Source organism: Megalobrama amblycephala, linkage group LG2 (genome assembly GCF_018812025.1).
Source record: "Megalobrama amblycephala isolate DHTTF-2021 linkage group LG2, ASM1881202v1, whole genome shotgun sequence".
Classification (NCBI taxonomy): Eukaryota; Metazoa; Chordata; class Actinopteri; order Cypriniformes; family Xenocyprididae; genus Megalobrama; species Megalobrama amblycephala.
The window spans coordinates 12,510,278-12,535,663 of record NC_063045.1 but is presented as its reverse complement, the minus strand read 5'-3'; the positions used below and the strand labels follow the sequence as shown (position 1 = coordinate 12,535,663).

The 25,386-nt window shown below is 34.2% G+C and overlaps 1 protein-coding gene across 1 annotated transcript in view; it reads left to right on the top strand.

Annotated features, from left to right (window-relative positions):
- The window catches only part of tspan7b (tetraspanin 7b), a 33,729-nt gene extending 10,169 nt beyond the window's left edge, over positions 1-23,560 (top strand). Inside the window, exons 2-8 of the mRNA XM_048182735.1 lie at positions 13,540-13,728; positions 13,814-13,888; positions 14,029-14,124; positions 15,719-15,874; positions 15,974-16,057; positions 18,492-18,574; positions 21,218-23,560. Coding sequence (XP_048038692.1) covers positions 13,540-13,728; positions 13,814-13,888; positions 14,029-14,124; positions 15,719-15,874; positions 15,974-16,057; positions 18,492-18,560 — 669 coding nt within the window. The 3' untranslated portion in view covers positions 18,561-18,574; positions 21,218-23,560. The remainder of the gene's footprint in view (positions 1-13,539; positions 13,729-13,813; positions 13,889-14,028; positions 14,125-15,718; positions 15,875-15,973; positions 16,058-18,491; positions 18,575-21,217) is intronic.
- The last annotated feature ends 1,826 nt before the right edge of the window (positions 23,561-25,386 follow it).

Here is a 25,386-nt window from a genome sequence, read left to right as displayed (position 1 = left end):
GAGCCGTCTGTATTATTTCCTTATCCTGGATTAATTTTAAACTAGATTTTAGATTTTCCAAAGAAAATGTGAAAGACGCTAGCCCGTAAAAAACAATGCTAGTGTGTTACGGGTGAGTAGCCAGAGTATTATGCTATTATACTGTTGTTAAATGGTGCTAAATTGTTTTAGTGCATTGCTAGGCAGTTGCTAGTGGTTGCTTATTTACCAAAGCCAAAAGGAAACCACCCCACCCCACTATTGTTGTTATTTCAAGCATAAACTGAACAAAATTTTGAGAGATCATTTGCTAATGATGATTTCCTGTGTAAACTAAATAGTACTAAAATAATAGCCTATACTTTAAAAGAATATAAAAGTCTGAACTGAATGTAACATTTTTAGAAATTTAATTGCATGTTATTTGCAATTGAATTAAAGTGTATTCATTAAAATTTATATTAAATTAAATTAGATGAATTAGCTAGTGCTTTTTTGACAAACTTTAAATAACATGTAATTTCATAATTTTATTGTCTTTAAAATATGGTTAAAGTGTACTGCCGAATATACTGACTAGAGTGTACTAAAGTGTGTTAATGAAAGTGTACTCTTTAAGTACACTTAAGTGACATTTTATTTTCATTTTATCTGCAAGTACAGTTATCGAAAAAAATACATACTTTTAAGATTTGAAGTACACTAAAGTGCACTTTCAATACAATTTAAGCACACTTTTTTCCACAATCTTGTTTTAAAGATTTTTAGATATTTTTTTTTTACTCAAACAAACCAATATAAATTTTAGGAAAAAGTCATGTTTATAGTGTGTTCATAACACAAAGTTATGTGGTGAAGGTTGTTATTTAGGGTCATTAGTATTCATGAGATGGCACCTAAAATAGATAGTTTCCTCCATTAGCGTACTCATTTCCTGCACTGTTAAACAGAGGCACTGTGGGGGAAAAAAAACCTCCAAAATTCACTGCTTTTTATTTAGAAAAGAGTTATTTATCTCTCTCTGTTCCCACTTTAATTTTTCACCATTCCCCTGATTTATCTATCCATACATCTGTCCGTCGTTTCCAGCTAACTGCCAGAGACACACAGTCAATTTAGTCTTGGACAGATCGTTCTGATTTAAGCCGCCGGCAGCCTCTGTTTCCCCGTCAGTTGATTCTCTGAATAATGAGAAGGACCTTTTAGCCGCGAGACAGTGTCATATAGATGCTGACTCTTGCTGGCCATTTTCCGGTGACTTTGATCCAACATTTCCCAGAAACGGAGCTGGAGAGAATGAGGCTGAAAGGCCAGCGCCTCTGACAGCTGTAGACGGCCATTAAACGTGAGGCGGGCCGTCTAACGGACGCTCTCAGAACAAACAGCACTTATCGACGAGCCGCAGTGGATCATGATGATGTATGGCGCTCTAATGGCCGGGAGAGAGGGAGAGCAATGGAGTGGAAGACAAGTGAAAATTACCGGCTCAATCTGAGCCGGCACAATTCAAGTATGACAACACCCTCAGGAAGAAGGGAAGAAAAACAATTACTGTATAATAATATATTTTACTTTGTGCGATTGTTGATCTTTATGGGTTTAAAATTGAGCACTTATGCACTGGAAATATACAAAACTGCACTATATAGGGAGAGTGGAGCAAAAATAGCAGTGAATTTGATCACAGCTACTGTGTATTGTGCGTAAAAGGGGTTTTCAAACATGGTGCCAAAAGGGGTTCACAAAAAAAATTTACTGTATGTTTTGTATTGTTATTTAATAAAAGGGGTTCTTAGATGGGGTTTCATAAAAAAAAAAAAAAAAAAAGATTTTTTTATCAACACTTTAAGCCAGGGCCGTAACCACCATAGACATTGAGGGGGACAAGTAACAATCAGAAATGGCCAGTACATGTACAGTTCAGTACATGGAAATTACATATAGTGAGTCTCAAACTCCATTGTTTCCTCCTTCTTATATAAATCTCATTTGTTTAAAAGACCTCCGAAGAACAGGCGAATCTCAACATAACATCATCATTAATATGTATGACCCCAATATTTGCATATGCCAGCTCATGTTCAAGGCATTACACAAGGGCAGGCAGTATTAATGTCTGGATCTGTGCACAGCTGAATCATCAGACTAGGGAAGCAAGCAAGGACAACAGCGAAAAATAGCAGATGGAGTGATAATAACTGACATGATCCATGATTACATGATATTTTTAGTGATATTTGTAAATTGTCTTTCTAAATGTTTCGTTAGCATGTTGCTAATGTACTGTTAAATATGGTTAAAGTTACCATCGTTTCTTACTGTATTCACAGAGACAAGACTGTCGCTATTTTCATTTTTAAACACTTGCAGTCAGTATAATTCATAAACACAACTTCATTCTTTATAAATCTCTCCAACAGTGTGTAATGTTAGCTTTAGCCACGGAGCATAGCCTCAAACTCATTCAGAATCAAATGTAAACATCCAAATAAATACCATACTTACGCGATTAGACATGCTGAATGACGAACACTTTGTAAAGATCCATTTTGAGGGTTATATTAGCTGTGTGAACTTTGTTTATGCTGTTTAAGGCAAGCGTGAGCTTGGGGGGCAGGGAGCACGAGAATTTAAAGGGGCCGTGCGCTGAATCGGCGCATATTTAATGATGCCTCAAAATAGGCAGTTAAAAAAATGAATAAAAAAAAAATCTATGGGGTATTTTGAGCTGAAACTTCACAGACACATTCAGGGGACACCTTAGACTTATATTACATCTTTTAAAAAGATGTTCTACGGCACCTTTAATATTTGCCGACTGTTTTAACTGAATATGATGAGACGATTTTTTACGATTAAAGGTGTAGTGTGTAAATTTTAGTGGCATCTAGTGGTGAGGTTGCGAACTGCGCACACCCCTCGCATCCCTCCCTTTCGGAGGAGCTATGGTGGCCGTATTATGTTATATTGTATTTTTTGTTAACTTGTAGTAATTTTGCAACATTTATGTTTAAATTTATTAATTTGGCAGACACTTTTATCCAAAGCAACTTACAAATGAGAAGTATTAAAGTCTTAAGGAGGTAATAACATGAGAAGCGCTAGTAATACAAATTTTCAAACATCGTCTAGAATAGTACAAGCTAGAATATTGAAGAATTAAGAAATAACGGAATCATAGAAGAAGATTTTCTTAACACTACTAGCAAATTTGATATTACTGATTAAATCATAAAAATCATTAATCAATATGTTTAACAAATGTTAAATATTTTTAGAACACAAAAAAATTATAATAAATAATTTTAATTCATCTTGTTAATTTGTTAAACATATATTATATATATTGATTATATTTATAACATTAACATTGGATTATAACATTATTTATCCACTAGAATGACATTAGTGTCTGGAAAACAGATAAAATAATGGTTAAGACACATTATTACTGGGGAAAAAAAACTGCAAAGGCAACGATCTGTGGATCTTTTCTCATAGATGGACATCAAACAGGAAGTGTCTGGCTGTGAGCTTTGTTGTTCTGGGGTCTCTCTGTATTTGTTGTCCTGGGCCCCCTGTGTGACCAGATGCTTTTCCCAGCTTGACCGTACGAGAGAGAAAGTGCCACAGCAGCAAACTCTGCCGTGACGCTCAGCTGTCTCGTCTGAGAATAGAAAGAGTGTGTGTTTGAGTGAGCCACATAAGAGCTAATGTGATTGTCATGTCACCTGTTGTTTGGGAATGGTGTGTGTGTGCATGTGTCCAAACTCTCACAGTCTGTTGATAGCAGAAAGAAAAGCATTGTGTATCAGCCAGACATCTAGGAGTCAAAGGAAGATGTAAGCGGCCAATCAGACACTCTTTACAGTAACTAACACTGCGTAATGAGAACTTCATAATATCGAATATAGCAGCTTGGTGTGCTTTTGAATTTGCTGTTTACATTATTTTTGGACAGTTCTGGTTCTAGTTTTAATTTTGAAATTAATTAATCAATCAATACATCCCAGAGATTGAGCAGGGTTTAAAAAAAAACTTTTGTTGCCACAGACCCCAAATATGCTTTTGTTTTTGTTTTTTTGTTTATTTATTTTCTAATTATTTATGATTTCCTTGATTTTATTTTCATTATCCTCTTGATCTAATTTTTATTTATTTATTAATTTAGTTATTTATGATTCCCTTGATTTATTTATTTATTCTCTTGTGATTTTTGATATTTATTTATTTTTTGATACTCTTGATTTTATTATTAATTTATTTATGATCCGCTTGTGAATTTTTATTTTTTATTTTACCTGGCTTTATTTAACCAGGAAGTCTCATTGAGATTTACAATCTCTTTTACAAGAGAGACCTGGCCAAGGTAACAGCCAAACAGTAAAACAATTTTAAAATACAACAAGTACACATTACAACAATATTTAAACACATCCTCTCAACAAAAACAATCACAAGCTTCCAATACCACTCTCTTTGTAATGCATTTAAATTCACCAATAGACACAAATTTATCTAGTTTTAGATCTTTGTGCAAATTATTCCATGCCTCTTGTGATTTGATCGTTTATTAATTTAGTTATTTATTTATGATTCCCTTGATTTTATTTATTTATTCATGTATGCATTTATTTATTCTCTTGTGATTTTTTTTTTTTTTTATTAATTTTTGATTCCCTTGATTTTATTTTTATTTATTTATCTGCTTGTGAATTTATTTATTTATTTATTTGCCTCTTATGATTTATTTATTTTTGATTCCTTTGATTTTATTTATTTATGATCACTTGTGAATTTATTTATTATCCTTTTGTGATTTAATTTACTTATTCATTTTGTTATGATTTCCTTGATTTATTTATGATCCTTAGTTTAGTTATTATTTTGATTCCCTTGATTTTATTATGATCTTTGTGTTTTATTTATTTATGACAAAGTCCCTTTAAGACAAGTCATTTCACTCGGCGGCCATCTTTGAAACGCCTCTCGGGCATCCTGGGCATCATGAAGCTCCTATCTCTTTGAATGGGGAAACATCAGATTCTCCAAAACTGTTCGCCAACCTTACGATTAAATTTCATATTTGAAATCACCAATGAAATCTAACAACAACCGACTCATAAATTTAGTCTCTAAACGCTCGAATCATGACAAAAAAACTGTATTTTTCAGGCTGGATCAAGCTAATGCGCATGCGCAGACCTAAATGCGCGTCTCTTCGGAGGCGCGCGTCTGACTGTTTCTATAGAAACCGGTGATTCTAACGGCCGCTGAAGTGACGCGATGACTTTACCAGTCGGCGATTGGCTCTTGGCTTTAGAAGGCGGGACTTATTCCGCCATATTGTGCGTTACACTTTCTCCCATTCAAAACAATACGAGTGACACGTCTTGTGTTATTCTATAGTCTTTGTTTATGATCAGCTTGTGGTTATTATTTGACATTACACTATTTTTGACCCCAGTAGACAATTTATTTATCGAAACGGTAAAAGACCATATTAATTTATTTGTGCATAACTTAATTAATATTCATAAACCAAGCCTTCACTGTTTCATGACGTCTATTCTTCCTCCACCTGTCACTTTTTTAAAAGTAAAGGAATTTGATACAAAAACTAATAACACAAAAAAAAATAACACATTCATGGTGGAGATGTTGGTTAAATTACGGCAGGCCTCACGTGGAAGTCTGTTTGTTTTGACATTGGTGGATTGAGATTTCAGACAGTATTGGGATTACTGTTGCCATGGATACAGATTTCTCATATGGTTGGATAACAGTGGAGAACATTTGTGGTGCTCGACCATATAATTACATTTTTTTACAGCATTAATAGTTTCTGCTGAGTCGTGGGATCTTCTTACAGTGATGACGGGATTGGATCGCTCATGTTTTCAGTCTGTAGTGTGTGACTATATGTTTTTAATGCTCTTAGTGGATTACGAGACTTGTAGATCTGTTTTGTTTATGAAACAAAAGACTGTTGGGATTTGGAAAGTTGGTTGAAAGTAAAATGAAGGACAAATCGGATGTTTGGTTTCAATTTGGAATTGGTGATTTGACGTTTTGGGGTCAGTAGTTTCAACAGTTTGAGGGACAGAGATGTGGACATTAATAGTGTTTATAAAAAGATACAAACTCAAATTAATAGTAAAATATTATATGTAAATGTAAAATATTATATTATTATAATTACTAATTTATTTTTCACTTTTTAAAATATATTTTTTATTATATTATTTAATTTTAGAAACATGTTAATTTTAAAACAACACTAAATATTTCAACAATTTTATTTTATTTATTAAATTGTTTTATAAATTATTTTTATTTATTTAGAATCCCCTTGTGGTTTAGGTATTATTTATGATCCCTTGTAATTAATTTATTAAATTATTTTATACATTTTTATTTGAAAATGAATTTTGTAATTTAATTTTTATTTATCATTTTAAATGAATGATGTCCTTGTGATTTATTAAATTATAAATCATGTTTATTTATAATGTAATTTAATTTTTATTTATCATTTTTAATTTATAATCTCCTTGTGATTTTTTTTTTTTTTTTTTTTTTTCTCTCCATGGTATTTATTTATTACCTTTTTTACACTTTTTTTTTTTTTTTTTTTTTTAACCTAGTTTGAAAACCCCTCACATTGATTCAACTCTTTGACACGTACAGTCATCGATCATGTGATCTAGATTGAGGTCAGTGATGTCAGTGATTTGGGTGTCACTAATTTTAATGAATTGCCAGTTTGTGATCAGTGTTTTGGGCACTAACTTCACTTTATATGAAACTATATACGTGATATCAAGCAGGACATGTTGGATGCAGAGTCTGTAATTGTTCTGCTGCCGTGGTAATACACACACACACACACACACTTGTTCCCTTTGAGCAGATTCAAGGCCACAGAACAACAGCGGCTTTGATCAGGCATTTGAAATGCAAAGAGCAGGATGGCTTTTCTCCTGCTCTCTTGTTTCCTCTCGCTTCCCCTTCTCATCAGAGCTGTCCTCTCTGTATTCCTGTTCTCTCGCTCCTCTGTCTGCGGTGACGCTCGGAGCTGCCGTGAGTTGCTCCAGGCAAACGGAGACCGGTCACTTCCTGTCTCTCTCCGTGTGTCGTGGTTTCAGGGTACGGTTTGATGAGCCTGATGGGTAAAATGTTGTGAACATGCGTCGTGTATCCTTCTCTCCTGAAGTTTGTTTCACTGCCAGGTTGAACATTTAAATTCAGTCTAGAACCACTGGCCATTTAACCAGCCCATTAAATTAAGTTTATTTTAACAAAACTAAACAAACGCTGTTTTTTCTTTTTGTATACATTTTTAGAATTAGAAAAATTAGAATATAATACTTTTTTGTTTTTGTTTTTCACATAAAATTGATAAATTAATAAAAAATACAATAAATTTGAATATTGTCATTGTATATTGTTAGGTATTTTGTTCATATAAAAATTAATTTAAAAAGAATGAAATATATTTGAATAGTTAGATTAGGTTTTTTTGCATATAAAAATGTACAAATATAAAAAGTTATTTTTTAGTTGCATATTGTTTTTTGTTTTTGTTCATATAAAAATTAATATAATAAAAATAATATGTAAAGTTAGAATATAATACTGTTGTTGATGTTCATATAAAAATGAAAATATTTAACAACATATTTAAAGAAAGGAATATATTACTCAGGGAAACTAGAGCAAAATAGTATTAATAGATGTTGTAGGGATCTTTTTCTGAACTTTAGTGAGCATATATTATTTTACCATTATAGCAATGGTATATACGTATATATTACGAGCGTGAGTGTTTTTGTCTGTTTGTTTGGTTGTTTTTTTTGCATGTATTATCTGTTTTGTTGTGGTAAAAGTGTTGGATGGTGTAAAATGGGGTAAAAGCTACAACCTGTTACTGTAAACCGACATTGTTCTTGTTCAAAAAAGAAGAATTTAAAGGTGCCCTAGAATTAAAAATTGAATTTACCTTGGCATAGTTGAATAACAAGAGTTCAGTACATGGAAATGACATACAGTGAGTCTCAAACTCCATTGTTTCCTCCTTCTTATATAAATCTCATTTGTTTAAAAGACCTCTGAAGAACAGGCGAATCTCAACATAACACAGACTGTTACGTAACAGTCAGGATCATTAATATGTACGCCCCCAATATTTGCATATGCCAGCTCATGTTCAAGGCATTACACAAGGGCAGCCAGTATTAACGTCTGGATCTGTGCACAGCTGAATCATCAGACTAGGTAAGCAAGCAAGAACAATAGCGAAAAATGGCAGATGGAGCAATAATAACTGACATGATCCATGATAACATGATATTTTTAGTGATGTTTTTGTAAATTGTCTTTCTAAATGTTTCGTTAGCATGTTGCTAATGTACTGTTAAATGTGGTTAAAGTTACCATCGTTTCTTACTGTATTCACGGAGACAAGAGCCGTCGCTATTTTCATTATTAAACACTTGCAGTCTGTATAATTCATAAACACAACTTCATTCTTTATAAATCTCTCCAACAGTGTGTAATGTTAGCTTTAGCCACGGAGCACTATCAAACTCATTCAGAATCACATGTAAACATCCAAATAAATACCATAACTTGCGTGATTAGACATGCTGCATGACGAACACTTTGTAAAGATCCATTTTGAGGGTTATATTAGCTGTGTGAACTTTGTTTATGCTGTTCAAGGCAAGCGTGAGCTCTGGGGGTGGGGAGCACGAGAATTTAAAGGGGCCGCACGCTGAATCTGTGCATATTTAATTATGCCCAAAAATAGGCAGTTAAAAAAATGAATTAAAAAAATCTATGGGGTATTTTAAGCTGAAACTTCACAGACACATTCAGGGGACACCTTAGACTTATATTACATCTTTTAAAAAGACGTTCTAGGGCACCTTTAACAGGTTGAAAAAAATGAGTGAATCCTCACTCTTTCTGCTGATTTATTTCAGGTCTTGCTCCCTGATTCTTAATATTTACTGAAAAATGCATATGCATATTTGAGAACTCCAAAGGAAAGCATAGAATTTATGTCACTATGGAAACGTTGCCATGGCAGCCGCCTCTCCTGCTGTCATGGAGTGTTTTCCTCAATGACGAGAGCTGTAATAGATTTTTTTTTTCTTTTTTTAAGCTCTAGATTGTGTGTAACTCGAGGCGTCTCTGACATATCAAAGATGAACGCCGCCGAGCCGCATCAATTTGCCATTCATTTGAAGAAATGAACGCTTCACATTTGTCAGGGGATAGAAAGCGCCTCCTAACTGAGATGTTCAGGAATGCGTTCCTGAGATCCTGTTTAGTATCGGCTCTTCCGGGCTGAAATAAACTCCACTGAACTCTAACAGAAAGTGCATTAGTAGTTTTGTTGTTGTTTTAAAGTTTGGTAAAGTGATCTCGCAGGTTTTCTCAGGGTTTTTATGTGGTTCTTTATTTAACAGACACATGGCTGAGACAGAGAGAGGACGACAGAAGCACTGATGAATAATTTATATAATTCTGCTCAATAAAACGTTTTCTTCTTCCAGCCTTTACATTAAAAACAAGTTCTGCTCCTCTATGTAGTTTTGCATCATGATGTTTGTGTAGCGGATGGCTTGTCATTTCTCTCGTTTTTTTCTGATGAAGAAAGATGCTCAGCATTGCATTGTCTCTGTCCTTCCAAGAACATCTGGTCGAGTCTCATGGATTGACTCTGCTTTCATTTGAGTTTTCATATAGTATATCATATATTATATTTTACCTAAAGTAAACAAGTCTATTTTTAGGACGATATTTTGTTTTGTGACATTATTTTCATGACAGTTGAGTACATATGCCTCATTCTCATTACCAAAAATAAAAATTATGGCATTTATTTATTTGTTTGTTATATATTATATTATATTGTAATATTTTTATTTTTACATTATGGTAATAATGGTATTTATTTATTTATTTATTGTATTGAGAATGATGCCATAATAAAAAGATTATTATATTATATTATATTATATTATATTATAATAATATTTTTATTTTTACATTGTTAATGATGGTATTAATTAATTAATTAATTTATTGTAATGAGAATGATGTCATCATAAAAAGATTATATTATATTATATTGATATTGATAGTTTTGTTTTTACATTATGGTAATTTATTTATTTGTTTTTGTTATGGTAATGAGAATGATGGCATAATAATAATAATAATAATAATAATATATATATATATATATATATATATATTTAAATGACAGCGGGAATAATAAGAATTACATACAAAAACTCAAAAATAATAAGGCTGAATATATATTATGCAGTGTAACATTTCTTTTTTCTTTTGATTTTGAGGTGAAATGTGACCCGGCAATGTTTTCGCAAAATTTCCTACATTTTCTACAGTTTTAAAACAAAAGACAGTAGAGCTGTCTGTCAAAGAGGAATCGAGGGATTTCAAAGTTCTTTGCACACTTTATGTTTTCGTTCCTGAAACTTAGAGTAATTTCTTCTCTCTCTCTCGGATCCCTGATGAGTCACACCATCTGTGCACTTTCTCCTTCTCTCTCTCTCCGTCTCTCTGTGTCTCAGTGTGAGATGGAGACATTGTGTCCTCTGTGCGATGGTGGACATGGTCTGAATGACAAGATGGTGGTACCATTGAGCTTAAGATGGATAAAACTCTTTCTGTAGCTCTCTCTTTGTAGCTGTCTCTCAAACCTAGTGCGCTGTCTACCTAGATAGCATTTTAAGGCATCACAGGCATGCCGCTGACCAAAGAAAATGTTCTAATTGAATGAAAAATTGATTTTTTTTTGTTTTAGCCAATACATGCGGTCTTGATGCTGCCCATGTAGAGCATTAATTACTCACTTATAAGGTTCCTGTTTAGATGCTTCCTCAGAAGGGACTAAGGGAGCAACTATAGGGTTTTGGGTTTTGCTTGTGCCATTACAGCTCTTCACACCATCATTAGCACATCCGTGAGAGCGATGACTCTTTCAGAGGTGGCAAGCTGATGGCATCTTAGCACTGCTCTTCTGAGTAGGATGTTGGGTTCACATATTCATGGCCGTTTCTGTGGGCAGCATTGTGCGCTTGCTAACACCACGCTAATGCTCATCTCGGATGCGTGGTTACTAGTCAGGACATCTGAGACAGAATTTCAGTGAAGATTTCATGCAGAAATGTCCTGTGTTCAGCCCATCATGTTGAATCTGAGATCCGTCCACTAGCCAGCTAAACTGGTTCAACACAAGCAGCCGACAGTAACTTTCTCCAGCTGGCCTTCCAGAGTCTGACTGCTGATTAAAAACTTCATAAACACTGAGAGGATGATCTCAACAGCCATAACGCAATCAATTTCATCTAGTTTCTGAAGTAAAGATGATTAAAATGATTTATCGAATAACTTGAATGATTAGCATATTCAAATATGATGCAAACAACATATTTGAATATGCTAATCATTCTACAAAATTAGCAATATAATACCATGTTTACCAGATGGTATTGTGTCCAGAACAGAGAAATACCATGGCACATATTGTAAGTGAAAGTCTTGTAAATGTCTAGATCTCCAAGAGAGACAAATATGATCTTATTTTCGTTTTGTCATCTCTTTTTTTTCTTAAATGTGAGCTAATTGTGTTGTGTTGTCGTGTTTTGTTTGCTGTTTTTACATTTTGTGTGTTGTGCAGTAGAAATGAAACGTGTTTAGATACATACATATCTATATTATTTTAAGCTATTTTCATAAGAACAGTTAAACATTCTCTGTCTCCGCTAGGCCGATGTATGTCGTATATTACGTGACATCCGGCCACCCCTCAATGAGTGCCGAGTTTCACAGAACCTTCTAGTGATGAATAAATACACCAGCGCCCTCTTCTGGTTAACACACTAAACTCACATTTGTACAGCTGTATGTGGTACATATTTGTGACTAAAATGTAAAAAAAATAAAATAAAATAAAATGTGCTTTTTAGAAAATGAGACAAATAATGAACATTTACTGAGGTTTAGGCTTTGAATAAGTAAATAAAATCTTGAAAAATATTTTACTTATAATCTGGAATTGTATATATATATATATATATATATATATATATATATATATATATGTGTGTACTAATAATTGATACTTTTATTCTACACTTATATTAAGATATATTTTCTGAAAACAGGTGTTCATGTAATACAATTGCTTCTCATCTTGTTTTAAAAATGTTTACTTTTTTTTTTTAAACTTGACCACACCTTTGTGATGTCTTTTCTATCTATTAATGTATTTTTTGACAAATCTCAGTGACAAAGGTTAAATTTGTGCTTTTAAATAAGATCTTACCAAAAAAAAATATTATTATATTATATTAAGACCCTAAGCTTTAAACTTCCAGAATACTTTTCAGTAGATACTAAACCTAATCACAACAGTTTAATATGTAAACAACACACACACAAAAAAAAAAAAATTAAACATTTTAATGTTACAGCTTTTAGGACATTACAAATATTGATTTGAAGTTAAATTAGTTTAAATAATTTACCATGAAACTAGCACAGCTAATAGGCAGTATTATTTATTTTTCAGTATTTATTAAAATTTTATTTATTTGTTTAAATTTTAGTAATTGTATGTACATTTGTCATTTTTGTTAGTTTCTACAAATATTTATCTTTCATTTATTTAATTTTTTTTTAAATGTTAGTACTTCAGCTTAAATTTATTTCAGTTAGTTGTCAAGTTTAAGGTAATCTAATATTTAATTAGTGCTGTAAAGTCAATTAATTGCATATAATGTGTGTATTTTTACAAACTTATGTTTAGATGCGATTTAATCACGATGAATCGATTTGACAGCACTAATATTTATATTATTTCAATTATAGAAAATGATTTTTAAGTTGTATATATGTTAACAATAACAGTGCTGCTAATAAAATATGCCAAATGATTCAAATTGGCATCATTAAAATAAAATATTCGACCACAGAATGTCATTATCGAGGAGTCAGAATCAATATTTCCATATTGTGATCAAATTGTTTCGCTATGATCACATGTTGTTTGTTTCAGTTTGTTTAATTTATTTAAATAGTACGTTTAATAACCGAGTCGACCAAAGTGCTGCACAGAGAAATAAAATTATGCTATTAGCAATAAAACAATCACAAATGGTATACAACACTAAATTCACACAAAAATATACAGTAGTTACTCCAGTCCATAAGCCTTTATAAAAAGATGTGTCTTAAGTAAAGATTTAAGTAAAAACCTGAAGTGGCCAATCTCAAGCTAAAAGGCAAGTTATTCCACAACTGGGGTGCTGCCACTGAAAATGCACGATACCCCTGAAGCTTTAAGTGTGTTTTGGGTACTGACAGCAACAGTGTGTTTGATGACCCTAAAGGCCTATTGGTCTGATGATAGGAGAGAAGATCCGATAAGTTGTCCACTAGATGGTATCAAAGCTGTACAAGTACTCATCAGAAGGGTTTAACAATAAAAGTTCAGATGTTGTTTTTCTTTCTCTTTAGATCACGGGGGCGATCCTGCTGGCAGTGGGATTATGGGGGAAGTTCATTTTGGGTCCATACATCTCTCTGATCGCTGACAACTCCACTAATGCTCCCTACGTGCTCATCGGGACCGGGACTACCATCATCGTGTTCGGGCTGTTCGGATGCTTCGCCACATGCCGTGGGAGTCCATGGATGCTCAAATTGGTGAGAGCCCACTGCTAGTTTAACTTCAGGAAGCAGGTTTTACACCGGACGGCCCTAATGTGTCTCTCGCTCTCTCTGTCTGTAGTATGCCATGTTCCTGTCTCTGGTTTTCCTGGCAGAGCTGGTCGCTGGCATCTCGGGCTTTGTTTTCCGTCATGAGGTGAGACGCGCACACGCAGGTTCTCCGGCGGTGACCCATAATGCTTCTCAGGGATCTCCATCTGTCTCGCACTAGGAGGACTTGTTCTGGTGACATCTGATGGAGTGTGTGTGTGTGTGTGTGTGTGTGTGTTCCCTCAGATCAAAGGCACCTTTCTGAGGACGTACACCGAAGCTGTTCAGAATTATGACGCCAAGGATGAGAGAAGCGTCGCGGTGGACAAAGTCCAGAAGAGTGTATGTTCAAACACTGGTTAACATCAGTTTATCTAATGTGACGTGTTTTAATGGATACCTGGGATAGATGTTTTTCATAATCGGCATTACAAACTAGAAAAGGAGAGTTTATGAAGACAAACTTTGCTGTTGGCTGGATAAAGCCTTGACTGAACGTTTAAAATGCTTTTAAGAGCTTGAAGGTCACAGCTCGAATTTCAGTCAGATAGACTGCTAGCTGATGTTCTGGGTAGTTGCTAGGGTGTTGCTAAGATATTTTGGGTAGATGTTAGGCAGTTGCAAGGGTGTTCTGGATGGTTGCTAGGGTGTTGCTAAGGTTTTCCGGGTAGTTCCTAGGGCAATGCTAATGTATTCTGATGTCATTGGTAGGATGTTCCTAAGATATTCTGGGTAGTTGTTAGGCAGTTGCAAGGGTGTTCTAGGTGGTTGCTAGGGCATTACTTAAATATTAGCATACCTGAAGGTCTTTACAGGCTCCCTGCTGGATCTGTTTCAGTTCGCATACAGGTCAAATAGGTCTGTGGAAGATGCACTGATCATGGCACTGAGCATTTTATTTTGGAGCACCTCAACTTTCCAGGGTCTTGTGCACATATTCTCTTTGTGTATTTTTGCACAGCTTTTAATACAATCATCCCTGACATTCTTCAGTATAAACTCAGTCAGTTTGCTGTGCCAAATTTTCTCAGCAGGTAAAACTGGGGGTATTTCCATCCAGCACAAGCACCCTCAGCATCGGTGCCCCTCAAGGGTACATGCTCTCCCCTCTGTTATTTTCTATGTACACAAACGACTGCACTTCCTCAGACTCAACTGTCAAGTTCTTAAAATTTGCTGATGACACTACAGTCATTGGCCTTATTCGGGATGGAGATGAGTCGGCCAGTGGAGACAAACAGGATTAATGGTTGCACTGTGACCGGCACTGAATCGTAGTCCCTTTCAAGGAAAGTCTGCTCACTCGGCGGCCATATTTGCAACGTCTCCAGGCAGCTATTTTGGGCATCCAAGTCCTATCTATCTGAACGGAGGAATCCTGAAATCTCAAAAACTGCTTGCCGAAGTCACAATTAAATAACTTATTTCAAATCAGCAACAAAATCTGACATAAAATGTTCCATAAATGTTGTTTTTTATGCTCAAATAGTGTTAAAAAATAGTGTTTTTCAGGCTAGACGAGCAAATGCGCATGTGCAGTCCTAAGCGTGAGTCTCAGCTTTCTTTGGGGACCGGAGCTTCTAACGACAGCTGCAGTGACGCAATGACTTTATTAATCAGTGCCTGGCTCTTTTACTTAGAAGGCTGGATGTTCTAGGTTGTTCCCAGGGTGTTGCTAAGGTGTTTTGGGTGCTTGTTAAGCAACTTCTAGGGCATTGCTAAGGAGTTCCAGGTAGTTGCTAGGGCATTGCTACTGCAAGTTGTTCTAGGTGGTTGCTGAAATATTTGAGGTGGTTGTTAGGCAGTTGCAAGTGTTTTCATGGTGGATGCAAGGGATGTGTTCCAGAAAGTTTCTTAGATGTTCTGGGTGGTTGTTTGGCATACAGATTTACTGTTACCTGTGGTGACCTCTGGTCTGGATTCTCTCTGTCTATAGTTGCGTTGTTGTGGTGTTCTGAACTACACCAGCTGGTTCTCCAGTGTTTATTTCCCTGTGAATGGAATTCCTCCAAGCTGCTGCGCTAACATCTCCGACTGCAACGCCTCAGACCTGCGAAACGCCACCATAGCGCCCACCAAAGTCTATCAGCAGGTAACACACACATGCACTTGCACAAACACACAGGCTGACTGTCTTGGTTTTCATCTGTTTATTTGTTTTTTTATGATCATCTATTTTATTTGTTTTCAGGGCTGCTATGAGCTAGTGACGTCCTTTATTGAGACTAACATGGGCATTATCGCTGGAGTAACGTTTGGAATTGCATTCTCGCAGGTAGGATGGAGACCATTTCCATCTTTTACTCACACTTTTTGAGGAAACGGGAACTTATCAAATCCCTGAAACTTTAAAAAAAAAAAATTTTTTTTTTAAGCATTTAAAAATATTCTATACTTTTATTTTAAACATTTTAATTTATTTATTTTTACTTTTTAAAAATGTTGTACACTTACAATATTTAAATTGTTTAATTTTTTATTTTAAATTGAAAATACTTTATTTTTATTTAAAAAAAGTTTAAATATTCTACACTTTTAAAAACATTTTATTGTATTCTTTTTTCTCTTTTTTAATATTCTACACTTTTGTTTTATATGGAAGCTTGTTTTCACCACTGAATAAAAAATAAAAAAGGTAATTGCAACTTGTGCCTTTTTATCCTGCAAATTGTTTACATCTCGTAAATCTTATTTGTTTTTCTCAGAATTGAGATATAAACTTGCAATTGCAAGTTAAAGTCTGAATTGCTAGATATAAACTCACAATTCTGAGAAATAAACTAACAATTCTGAGATATAAACTCGTAATTTTGAGAAATAAACTTGCAATTCTGATATAAACTCGCAATTCTGAGATATAAACTCGCAATTATGAGAAATAATCTTGCAATTCTGAGAAATAAACTTGAAATTCTGAGAAATAAACTTGCAATTCTGAGAAATAACGTTTTTGATTATGAGAAATAAAGTTTCAATTATGAGAAATAAACTTGCAATTCTGAGATATAAACTCGCAATTCTGAGATATAAACTCGCAATTCTGATATAAACTTGCAATTCTGAGAAATAGTCGCAATTCTGAGAAATAGTCGGAATTCTGAGAAATAGTCGCAATTTTGAGAAATAAAGTTTGTAATTATGAGGAATAAAGTTGCAATTATGAGAAATAAAGTTGCAATTATGAGAAATAAAGTTGCAATTATGAGAAATAAAGTTGCAATTATGAGAAATAAACTTGCAATTCTGAGAGATAAACTCGCAATTCTGAGAAATAGTCACAATTCTGAGAATTAAATTTGCAATTCTGATATAAACTTGCAATTTTGAGAAAAAGTTGCAATTCTAATAGTCACAATTCTGAGAAATAAACTCGCAATTCTGAGAAATAAACTCGCAATTCTGAGAAATAAACTTGCAATTCTGAGAAATAAACTCGCAATTCTGAGAAATAAACTTGCAATTCTGAGAAATAAACTCGCAATTCCGAGAAATAAAGTAAAAATGGCATGACATAAACTCAGAATTGTGAGAAAATGTCAATTGTGAGCTGACTTTTTTTCTCAGAATTGGACTTTATAATAGGGAATTGCGAGTTTATATCTCACAATTCTGAGAAAAAATTCATAATTGCAAGATGTAAACTCACATTTGGCAGAAAAAAGTCTGAATTGTGAGATAAAAATTCACAATTACCTTTTGTATTTTTTTATTCCGTGGCGGAAACAAGCTTCCATAGCTTTGCATATTTGAAGCCTTAAATGTAAATGATCTCTGTTATATATATGTAAATGACCTCTTGATTGGTTCGATCAGATAGCCCCGCCCCAAACTCATGCAATTGGTTGATTTTATTATCTTTTATTACATTAAATTTCATCATTTCACTTAAACAGAAATGTCTTTCCTGTCCTTGAGATGTAATGATCGCATCTGAGGCGATCGTTTGCGAGCTAATATTTACTCCAATCTGTTTTCCGTTTACCGTCAAAGCGAGTTGAACAGCTGGCTGGTGTTGTCTCACACAGGTGTAGCTCTATACGCCGTCGAAATGAGTCACTCGGTAACACCGCGTGCGCTCACGTCTAAAAGCTGGAGCGAGAGCCACGCTGCCATGACAACCCCGTGGTGAACGCCGACCCCGGGCTGTCTGTGTTTTCCCAGCCCTCATTTAGTAAACACACACAGACACACGAGCAGGAGCCGAGCGTGTGGCGCAGCTGGGGTTTGCTAGCGAACGTGCCGTTTCAAACACAATCAGGCCCTCTGTCACTCACGCTTCGCCTCGGGGCCATTATGCAGATATCTCTCCAGCCGTACTAATGGGTCCAAAGGGGCACAGAGGAACACCTCGACCCCACTGACGCACACACACCAAGTTAATTGAACTGTAAATGCTATCTGCGAGCACACGGGCGGCCTGAATCGATGACATCTCTTAGAGACGCGGCCCCGCTAATACGTCTAATCTTGCGCAGCGCATGTGGAATTCTTTGGCTCGGTTAAACGGGAATCAGTAAACATTCATTATGATTATAACTAGAATTTCTTGAGCGCAGAGAGAGCGAACCCTAAACCCAGCAGAGCAGCCGGCAGTAACGACTATCACAATTTAATTTAATTAGCAATTACGTTGGAAGAGGGAGCAAAAAAAGCTCTGGAAAACAGTTTTACCATGGTAACGGCCATGTGTGTGCGTGTGTGTTTTTCAGCTGATTGGAATGCTGTTGGCCTGCTGTCTGTCACGATTCATCACTGCCAATCAGTACGAGATGGTGTAGCGGCGTGGGCACAGGTGAGTTACACACACACGCTCCGTTATACTGGGAGCTACTGACTAGCTTCAATCGTAGCATCCTAAACGTCAGATTTGAAGCAGACTGCAACTCATGGTACAAAAATAGGTCTCTGAAATTTCCCTCTTCTGAAGTCGTGATTACGAGCTCATCACGTTTAAGTCCTTTGTTGTCGGTAAGAGCAGGAATCATGGAGAACACCAGGTTTATTCTTGCCTGTTTCTTAAATCTTATTAAAGCTACAATGTATTGAAGATAGTTAATTGTGAAAAAAATGTCACATTTATTGACAACCATATAAACATTCATCACATTATCTACAGTAGATAGACGGCTTGCTGGCGATTCTGATTTTCGCAGATACAAATATAAAACATACAGTATGCTTCAATTGGTTATTCATATATGTAATTATGCACTACTTTAACAACAAGACGAGGCGATGTAGCTGTTGTGAAAACTAATAAAGTATACCAGTCACGGCAGCAATATATTTGAACAGCTTTTATTTGAAATAGAATCTTTTGTAATATTATAAATGTCTTTACTGTCACTTTTGATCAACTTAATGCATCCTTGCCGAATAAAAGTATTGATTTCTTTCCCAAAAAAAAAATCTGTCCCCAAAGAATCCATCAAAGAATCCTGAAAAAAATGTTTTCAAAATTGATAATCAGAAATGTTTCTTGAGCAGCAAATCAGCATTATAATGATTTCTGAAGCATCATGTGACACTGAAGACTGGAGTAATGATGCTGAAAATTTAGCTTTGATCACAGGATTAAATTATATTTTATAATATATTCAAATAGAAAAGTTATTTTAAGTTTTAATAATATTTCATAAAATTACTATTTTTTTTGTGTATTTTTAATCAAATAAATGCAGTCTTTGTGAGCAGAAGGGATTTCTTTTATTTTATATATATATATATATATATATATATATATATATATATATATATATATAAAATATGTATGTGTGTTTTTAAAGAATAATATATATATTTAATGTTTTTAATTGTAAATTATTTATACACAAATTTTATGTAACGTTTTTATGAAGTTATTGCAAATATATATATATATATATATATATATATATATATATATATATATAAAATTTAAATAAAATATCATCCAACAATTAATTTTAAAATAATAAATTGTCATATTTTATATATATATACAGTACAGTCCAAAAGTTTGGAACCACTAAGATTTTTAATGTTTTTAAAAGAAGTTTCGTCTGCTCACCAAGGCTACATTTATTTAATTAAAAATACAGTAAAAAACAGTAATATTGTGAAATATTATTACAATTTAAAATAACTGTGTACTATTTAAATATATTTGACAAAGTAATTTATTCCTGTGATGCAAAGCTGAATTTTCAGCATCGTTACTCCAGTCTTCAGTGTCACATGATCCTTCAGAAATCATTCTAATATGCTGATTTGCTGCTCAAGAAACATTTATGATTATTTTCAATGTTGAAAACAGTTGTGTACTTTTTTTTTCAGGATTCCTTGATGAATAGAAAGTTCAAAAGAACAGCATTTATCTGAAATACAAAGCTTCTGTAGCATTATACACTACCGTTCAAAAGTTTGGGGTCAGTAAGAATTTTTATTTTTATTTTTTTGAAAAGAAATTAAAGAAATGAATACTTTTATTCAGCAAGGATGCATTAAATCAATCAAAAGTGGCAGTAAAGACATTTATAATGTTACAAAAGATTAGATTTCAGATAAACACTGTTCTTTTGAACTTTCTATTCATCAAATAATCCTGAAAAAAAATATTGTACACAAATATTTTGTACAATTGTACACATTAAATGTTTCTTGAGCAGCAGATCAGCATATTAGAATGATTTCTGAAGGATCATGTGACACTGAAGACTGGAGTAATGATGCTGAAAATTCAGCTTTGCCATCACAGGAATAAATTACTTTGTGAAATATATTCAAATAGAAAACAGTTATTTTAAATTGTAATAATATTTCACAATATTACTGTTTTTACTGTATTTTTAATTAAATAAATGTAGCCTTGGTGAGCAGACGAAACTTCTTCTAAAAACATTAAAAATCTTAGTGGTTCCAAACTTTTGGACTGTACTGTGTATATATATATATATATATATATATATATATATATATATATATATATATATATATATATATATATATATATATATATATATATATGCATAATTTTTATGTGTATATTTGTTGTGAAGTTATTGCATTTAACTTCCATAATGTGGTGAATTTCTGTGAAAATTATTGTTCCAGTGCGTTCCGGAAGCATGTATGCGATGATGCCTTAGAGTAGCATCAAAATGTGTTTTGTAAATGAACTTGATTATGTTTAAATATGTGGAATGGAGAAGGAGATTTTAGAGCTGAAGTGGAGGGGAAGATTTTCAGTGAATAGTGACTTCATTTTGCTCAAGGAACGCTATCATATGACTTGGACTAAAATATAAAAAAAAAAAAATTGTAAATGTCACTTTTTTTGTGATTGTGGTCACTATAATGGTGCTGCGAAAAACTACATGAAGATTCTTCAAAAAGTCTTCTAGTCTGTGTGTAAAAATGTTTAAATCTCTTTTTTCCCCCGTTTTTTTTTTTTCAGGCACCGAAGACATACGACACCTTGGAAAGGGAAAGCAACCCAAAAATGCTAGCACACTCCATTCTTTCTCATCTGTTTTTATTCTCTCTCTGCTTTTATCTTTCATTCTGTCTTTCCTGTCTTCTTTTTTTCTCCCTTCCGTCATTCCTTAACCATGCAGTTGTGCCATGACCAAAGCCTCTCCTTCCAATACGTCAGCGTTAGCGAGGAAAAGGAAATGGTTTTAAGACGCACTTCTGTATTTTACACTGTACAAAGCCTTGCATGCAGAAACACACACTACAGCTAGTCATTAGCGTTTCTGTAACGCCACGTCCTAACCGCTCGCATAAAAGTCAATCGATATTTCAATCCCTCTCTAGCTGTGTATGAAATATGTTCAGATTAGCTGTGGTTTTGTCAATTTGCACAAGAATTTTCTATTTCAGACAGAAAAACGGCCTAATGCCTGGTTGGGACATAAACACGACTTAAATGATTAGTTATTTATCAAATGTTTGGTTTTTTTTTTTTTTTTTTCTTAACTATCTTCCATTTTGTCAGCTTAGTTTCTATTTGTCATGTTGCACTTGGTAGCTCCGCCCACAGTGAAATCTCATTGGTCCAGATAGCTGTATATTACATATCAATGTTCTGATTGGCTATTTCGTGGCTTTGCACAGTATTTTTACTCAGTGTTGGCATAATTACTTTACATTCAAAACTTTGCACACTTGGTTAGGACATGGTGTTACTTAACCCCTAAAAAGTGACTTCAATGCAGATTTGTTAGTTACTTGCTTTTTCGGGAGGAAAAACTATTAAAAAAGAAAAAAAAGAAAAACAGATGACAAGATGTTTTTGTTGTTGTTGCTGTTGTAAAATCTTTGGCATAGGGGTTTATCTCAGAAATGGCTTTTTTGTCTTTTATGATTTGGATTTAATTTTTTGCTCCACCGGGTTGAAAATGACTCGACATAATCATGTACAGTCAAAAACGTCAATCTTGTCTTGTTGTGAAAGCCAAAAACAAGCAATTTTCTGCCACATACAGCCATGTACAGAACTGAAATACGTTTAGACTGAAGTGTGAACATGTGCCCTTAAAACTAGTGGTTTTACACTGTTATAAGACAAGCATTTTTCAGGCAAATTAAATGCAATATTTCACTAACTAAAGTACTAACTAAACGCTGTTTATTGGGTTATTTAATGGGTAATTCCACAGTTTATGGATTGTAGTTACAGTTTTACACCATATCTACCTTGTGACACACTGTATCTGCTATTATTTTATGGTGTATTACTGTAAGAATGTAATCATCATCTCTTTCAGCATTGTTCTTGCTTTACAGCTCAGAAAATGTTGTTATTTTCAAGCGGATGAATATTTGCATGAGAAATTTGAACGATAATGAGAATTTTGGTATGACAAATATTTCTAAGGACGCTATATTGTTTGAAAAAAAAAAATGTTAGACCTAAAAAAAACTTTTTAAAAAAGTTACCATTTGTCAAAATGCTATATATATATATATATATAGAGCGAACGCAAAGTTTCTCGGGGAACAAAAAACTTTTGCGAGATTTTTGATTTTTGCCATATTTGTTCCACCACCATGTCCTTTTCGGGATTCCGTACAACCAGATCACAGACAAAAAAAAAGTCACGGTAGAGTGATTATGCTGGCAGGAGAACAGCTCTAAAAAAACAGATGTCTAGTTAAAACGCTGGAGAAATTTGATTTACAGCTCTATAAATGGAATAAACGCAGATTTTCTGGAGGTCTGAGTCAGAGGAATCCTAGAATCATCACTCAAGTTCTTCAACTCAGTTGTTCTCAACATGAGCCAAGCTTTAGTGACCTCTGTTGTTTATTTATTGTTTATTTATTTATTTGTGGTAGAAATCACTGCAGTCTTTTGGCTTTCTTTAATTTTGAATTGTTCTGTGAAGTACTGTTAACGAATTCCATATTTACGTGTGTCAATGTGCATCTCTTTTTTTTAAATTTGATTTTGTGTTGCTGTTTTGCATGGTTTTCTCATTTTATTATCATTATCATTTTATTTTCTCTAATTTTATTATCACACAGACTTATAGCTATTATATTAATACGTTAACAATCATTTCTGCAGCTGCCCCTTGTGTTGATGGGTCATTAAGTATTAGAGTCCAGAATTCATAGTCTGAAAACACGTGATGAACTCCACATCTCCAGATAGACGAGTGGAGTAATAATATACTTTGTATAATAAAAATACAACTTTTTAAAATGCACCACCAGCTAGCATGCCAACAATATGTACGTTGATATTGTAAACAACCGTGATCTCTATGAATAAAATGGTTCTTCGTCGTTACCAGCTTCTGGGTTGTCTTCATTTGAAATTTGTATGTTACTGTATGAACTGGATTGATGGATTGATTCCCATGGGGTCATGTGGAAGTCTCCTGGCTTGTTTTATCACGGCTTGGAGACAGTTTCTTATTCCCTTCCTGACCGCCAGATGGCACCACGATGTTGTTGAAAAACGTAACGGGACAGCAACGACAGGAGACCTCAGTGAACGGGGAAAGCCCATGCAAATAATCATGCAAACATGAATTTTCGTGCAGATATTGTGTCATCTGAGATCTGAGATCATCGTATATAGAGAGCTGATCTTATAGAGGCCCCCAAAAGTATTTGAACACTTAAACTGATAGTTTTTCTGTCATCATTTACTCAGCCTCAAGTTGTTCCAAACCTGTACGAGTTTCTTTCTTCTGCTGAACACAAAAGAAGATATGGGTAACCAAATAGTTGATGGGCTCCATTGACTTCCATAGTAAATCAGCTATTTGGTTACAGACATTCTTTAAAATATCTTCTTTTGTGTTCAGCAGAAGAAAGAAATTCATACAGGTTTGGAACAACTTGAGGGCGAGTAAATGATGACAGAATTTTCCTTTGTGGGTGAACTATCCCTTTAAGTCCCACTATCTAATGTCTGACAGTGTTAAAAATCATCTGAAACATCATATCAAGTGGCGTTTACATGAACATTTTCCACTAACCTTTGTAAAACAAGCATCCAATACGTTTTGTTCTCATTTTGAACAGTTTATCTATTGTTTTATCACTTAAAAAACAAACAAACTTCATTGTGTGACTTGTTTTGCTTAAAGTGTTCTTGTGCTATCCACTTTCCTTGATATTATCACTCAAAGCAATGACTGAAAAAGTGCCTTACGTGTACAAATGAAGACTTGAGATGCAAAGTGCCATCTGAAATTTTCTTCTAAAATGAGCATTTTTATCAAGCTTGTATGTTTATGTTCAATTATTTTACTTTAATGGCAATGAAAAGGACCTATTAATTGCCATTAATGTGAAATTACTGAACCTAAACACACAAGCTTGATAAAAATGTTCATTTTAGAAGAACATTTCAGACGGCACTTAGAGTCTTTTGCATCTGAAGTCTTCAAATACTTTTTTGTGCTGCCTGCTTGTATGTAGATCTGCATTTGATTTTTGACTTTCACCCTTTTCCCCTTGTGTCATTAAATATCTTGGCACATATTGCATAATGTTTGCAAGTTCGCGTTTGCATAATTCCATTGATCAGTTCAGGCTTTGCATTGAGTCTCCTCGGTAACAACCATTGCACATTTTTAAAAAAATAAAAAAAATAAAAAAATAAAAAAATCTTATTATAGCCTATATGTAAAGTATAGACTATGCAATGTATTTTTGGTCTCTTTTTGGAAAAAATAGCACCTTTAAATAGCTTTTATCTTTTATAAAATACCTTTCTGATGATGTGAAGAGTCACGGCAGTGTAATTTTTCTCAAAAGTTTATGACAGTTTCTGTACCTCATTTCTTTTTGGCATTTAAAGTCAAAAGACTATTTTATATAAAGCCTATTTTGGACTCCGAAGTGAAAATAAATCGATGGAATAAACCTTTTTGGCGCTAGTTAAGTCAATACGCAATGTAGAAGGTACTTTCATCAGTCCGGTAGTTCCCTCTTTCACTATCCTTCCTTCTCACTGTCGTGTCTTTGACCGCGAGCTGCAGCCCTGGCACGTTGCCGGATTCCCTTTCTGCCCTCTGATTGGCTGTTGAAATGCGCCGTCCTCCTGGATGAACTAAGCGACTGGCTTCTAATTGGACTAGAGCGGCTGAGCGGTTGTGGGCT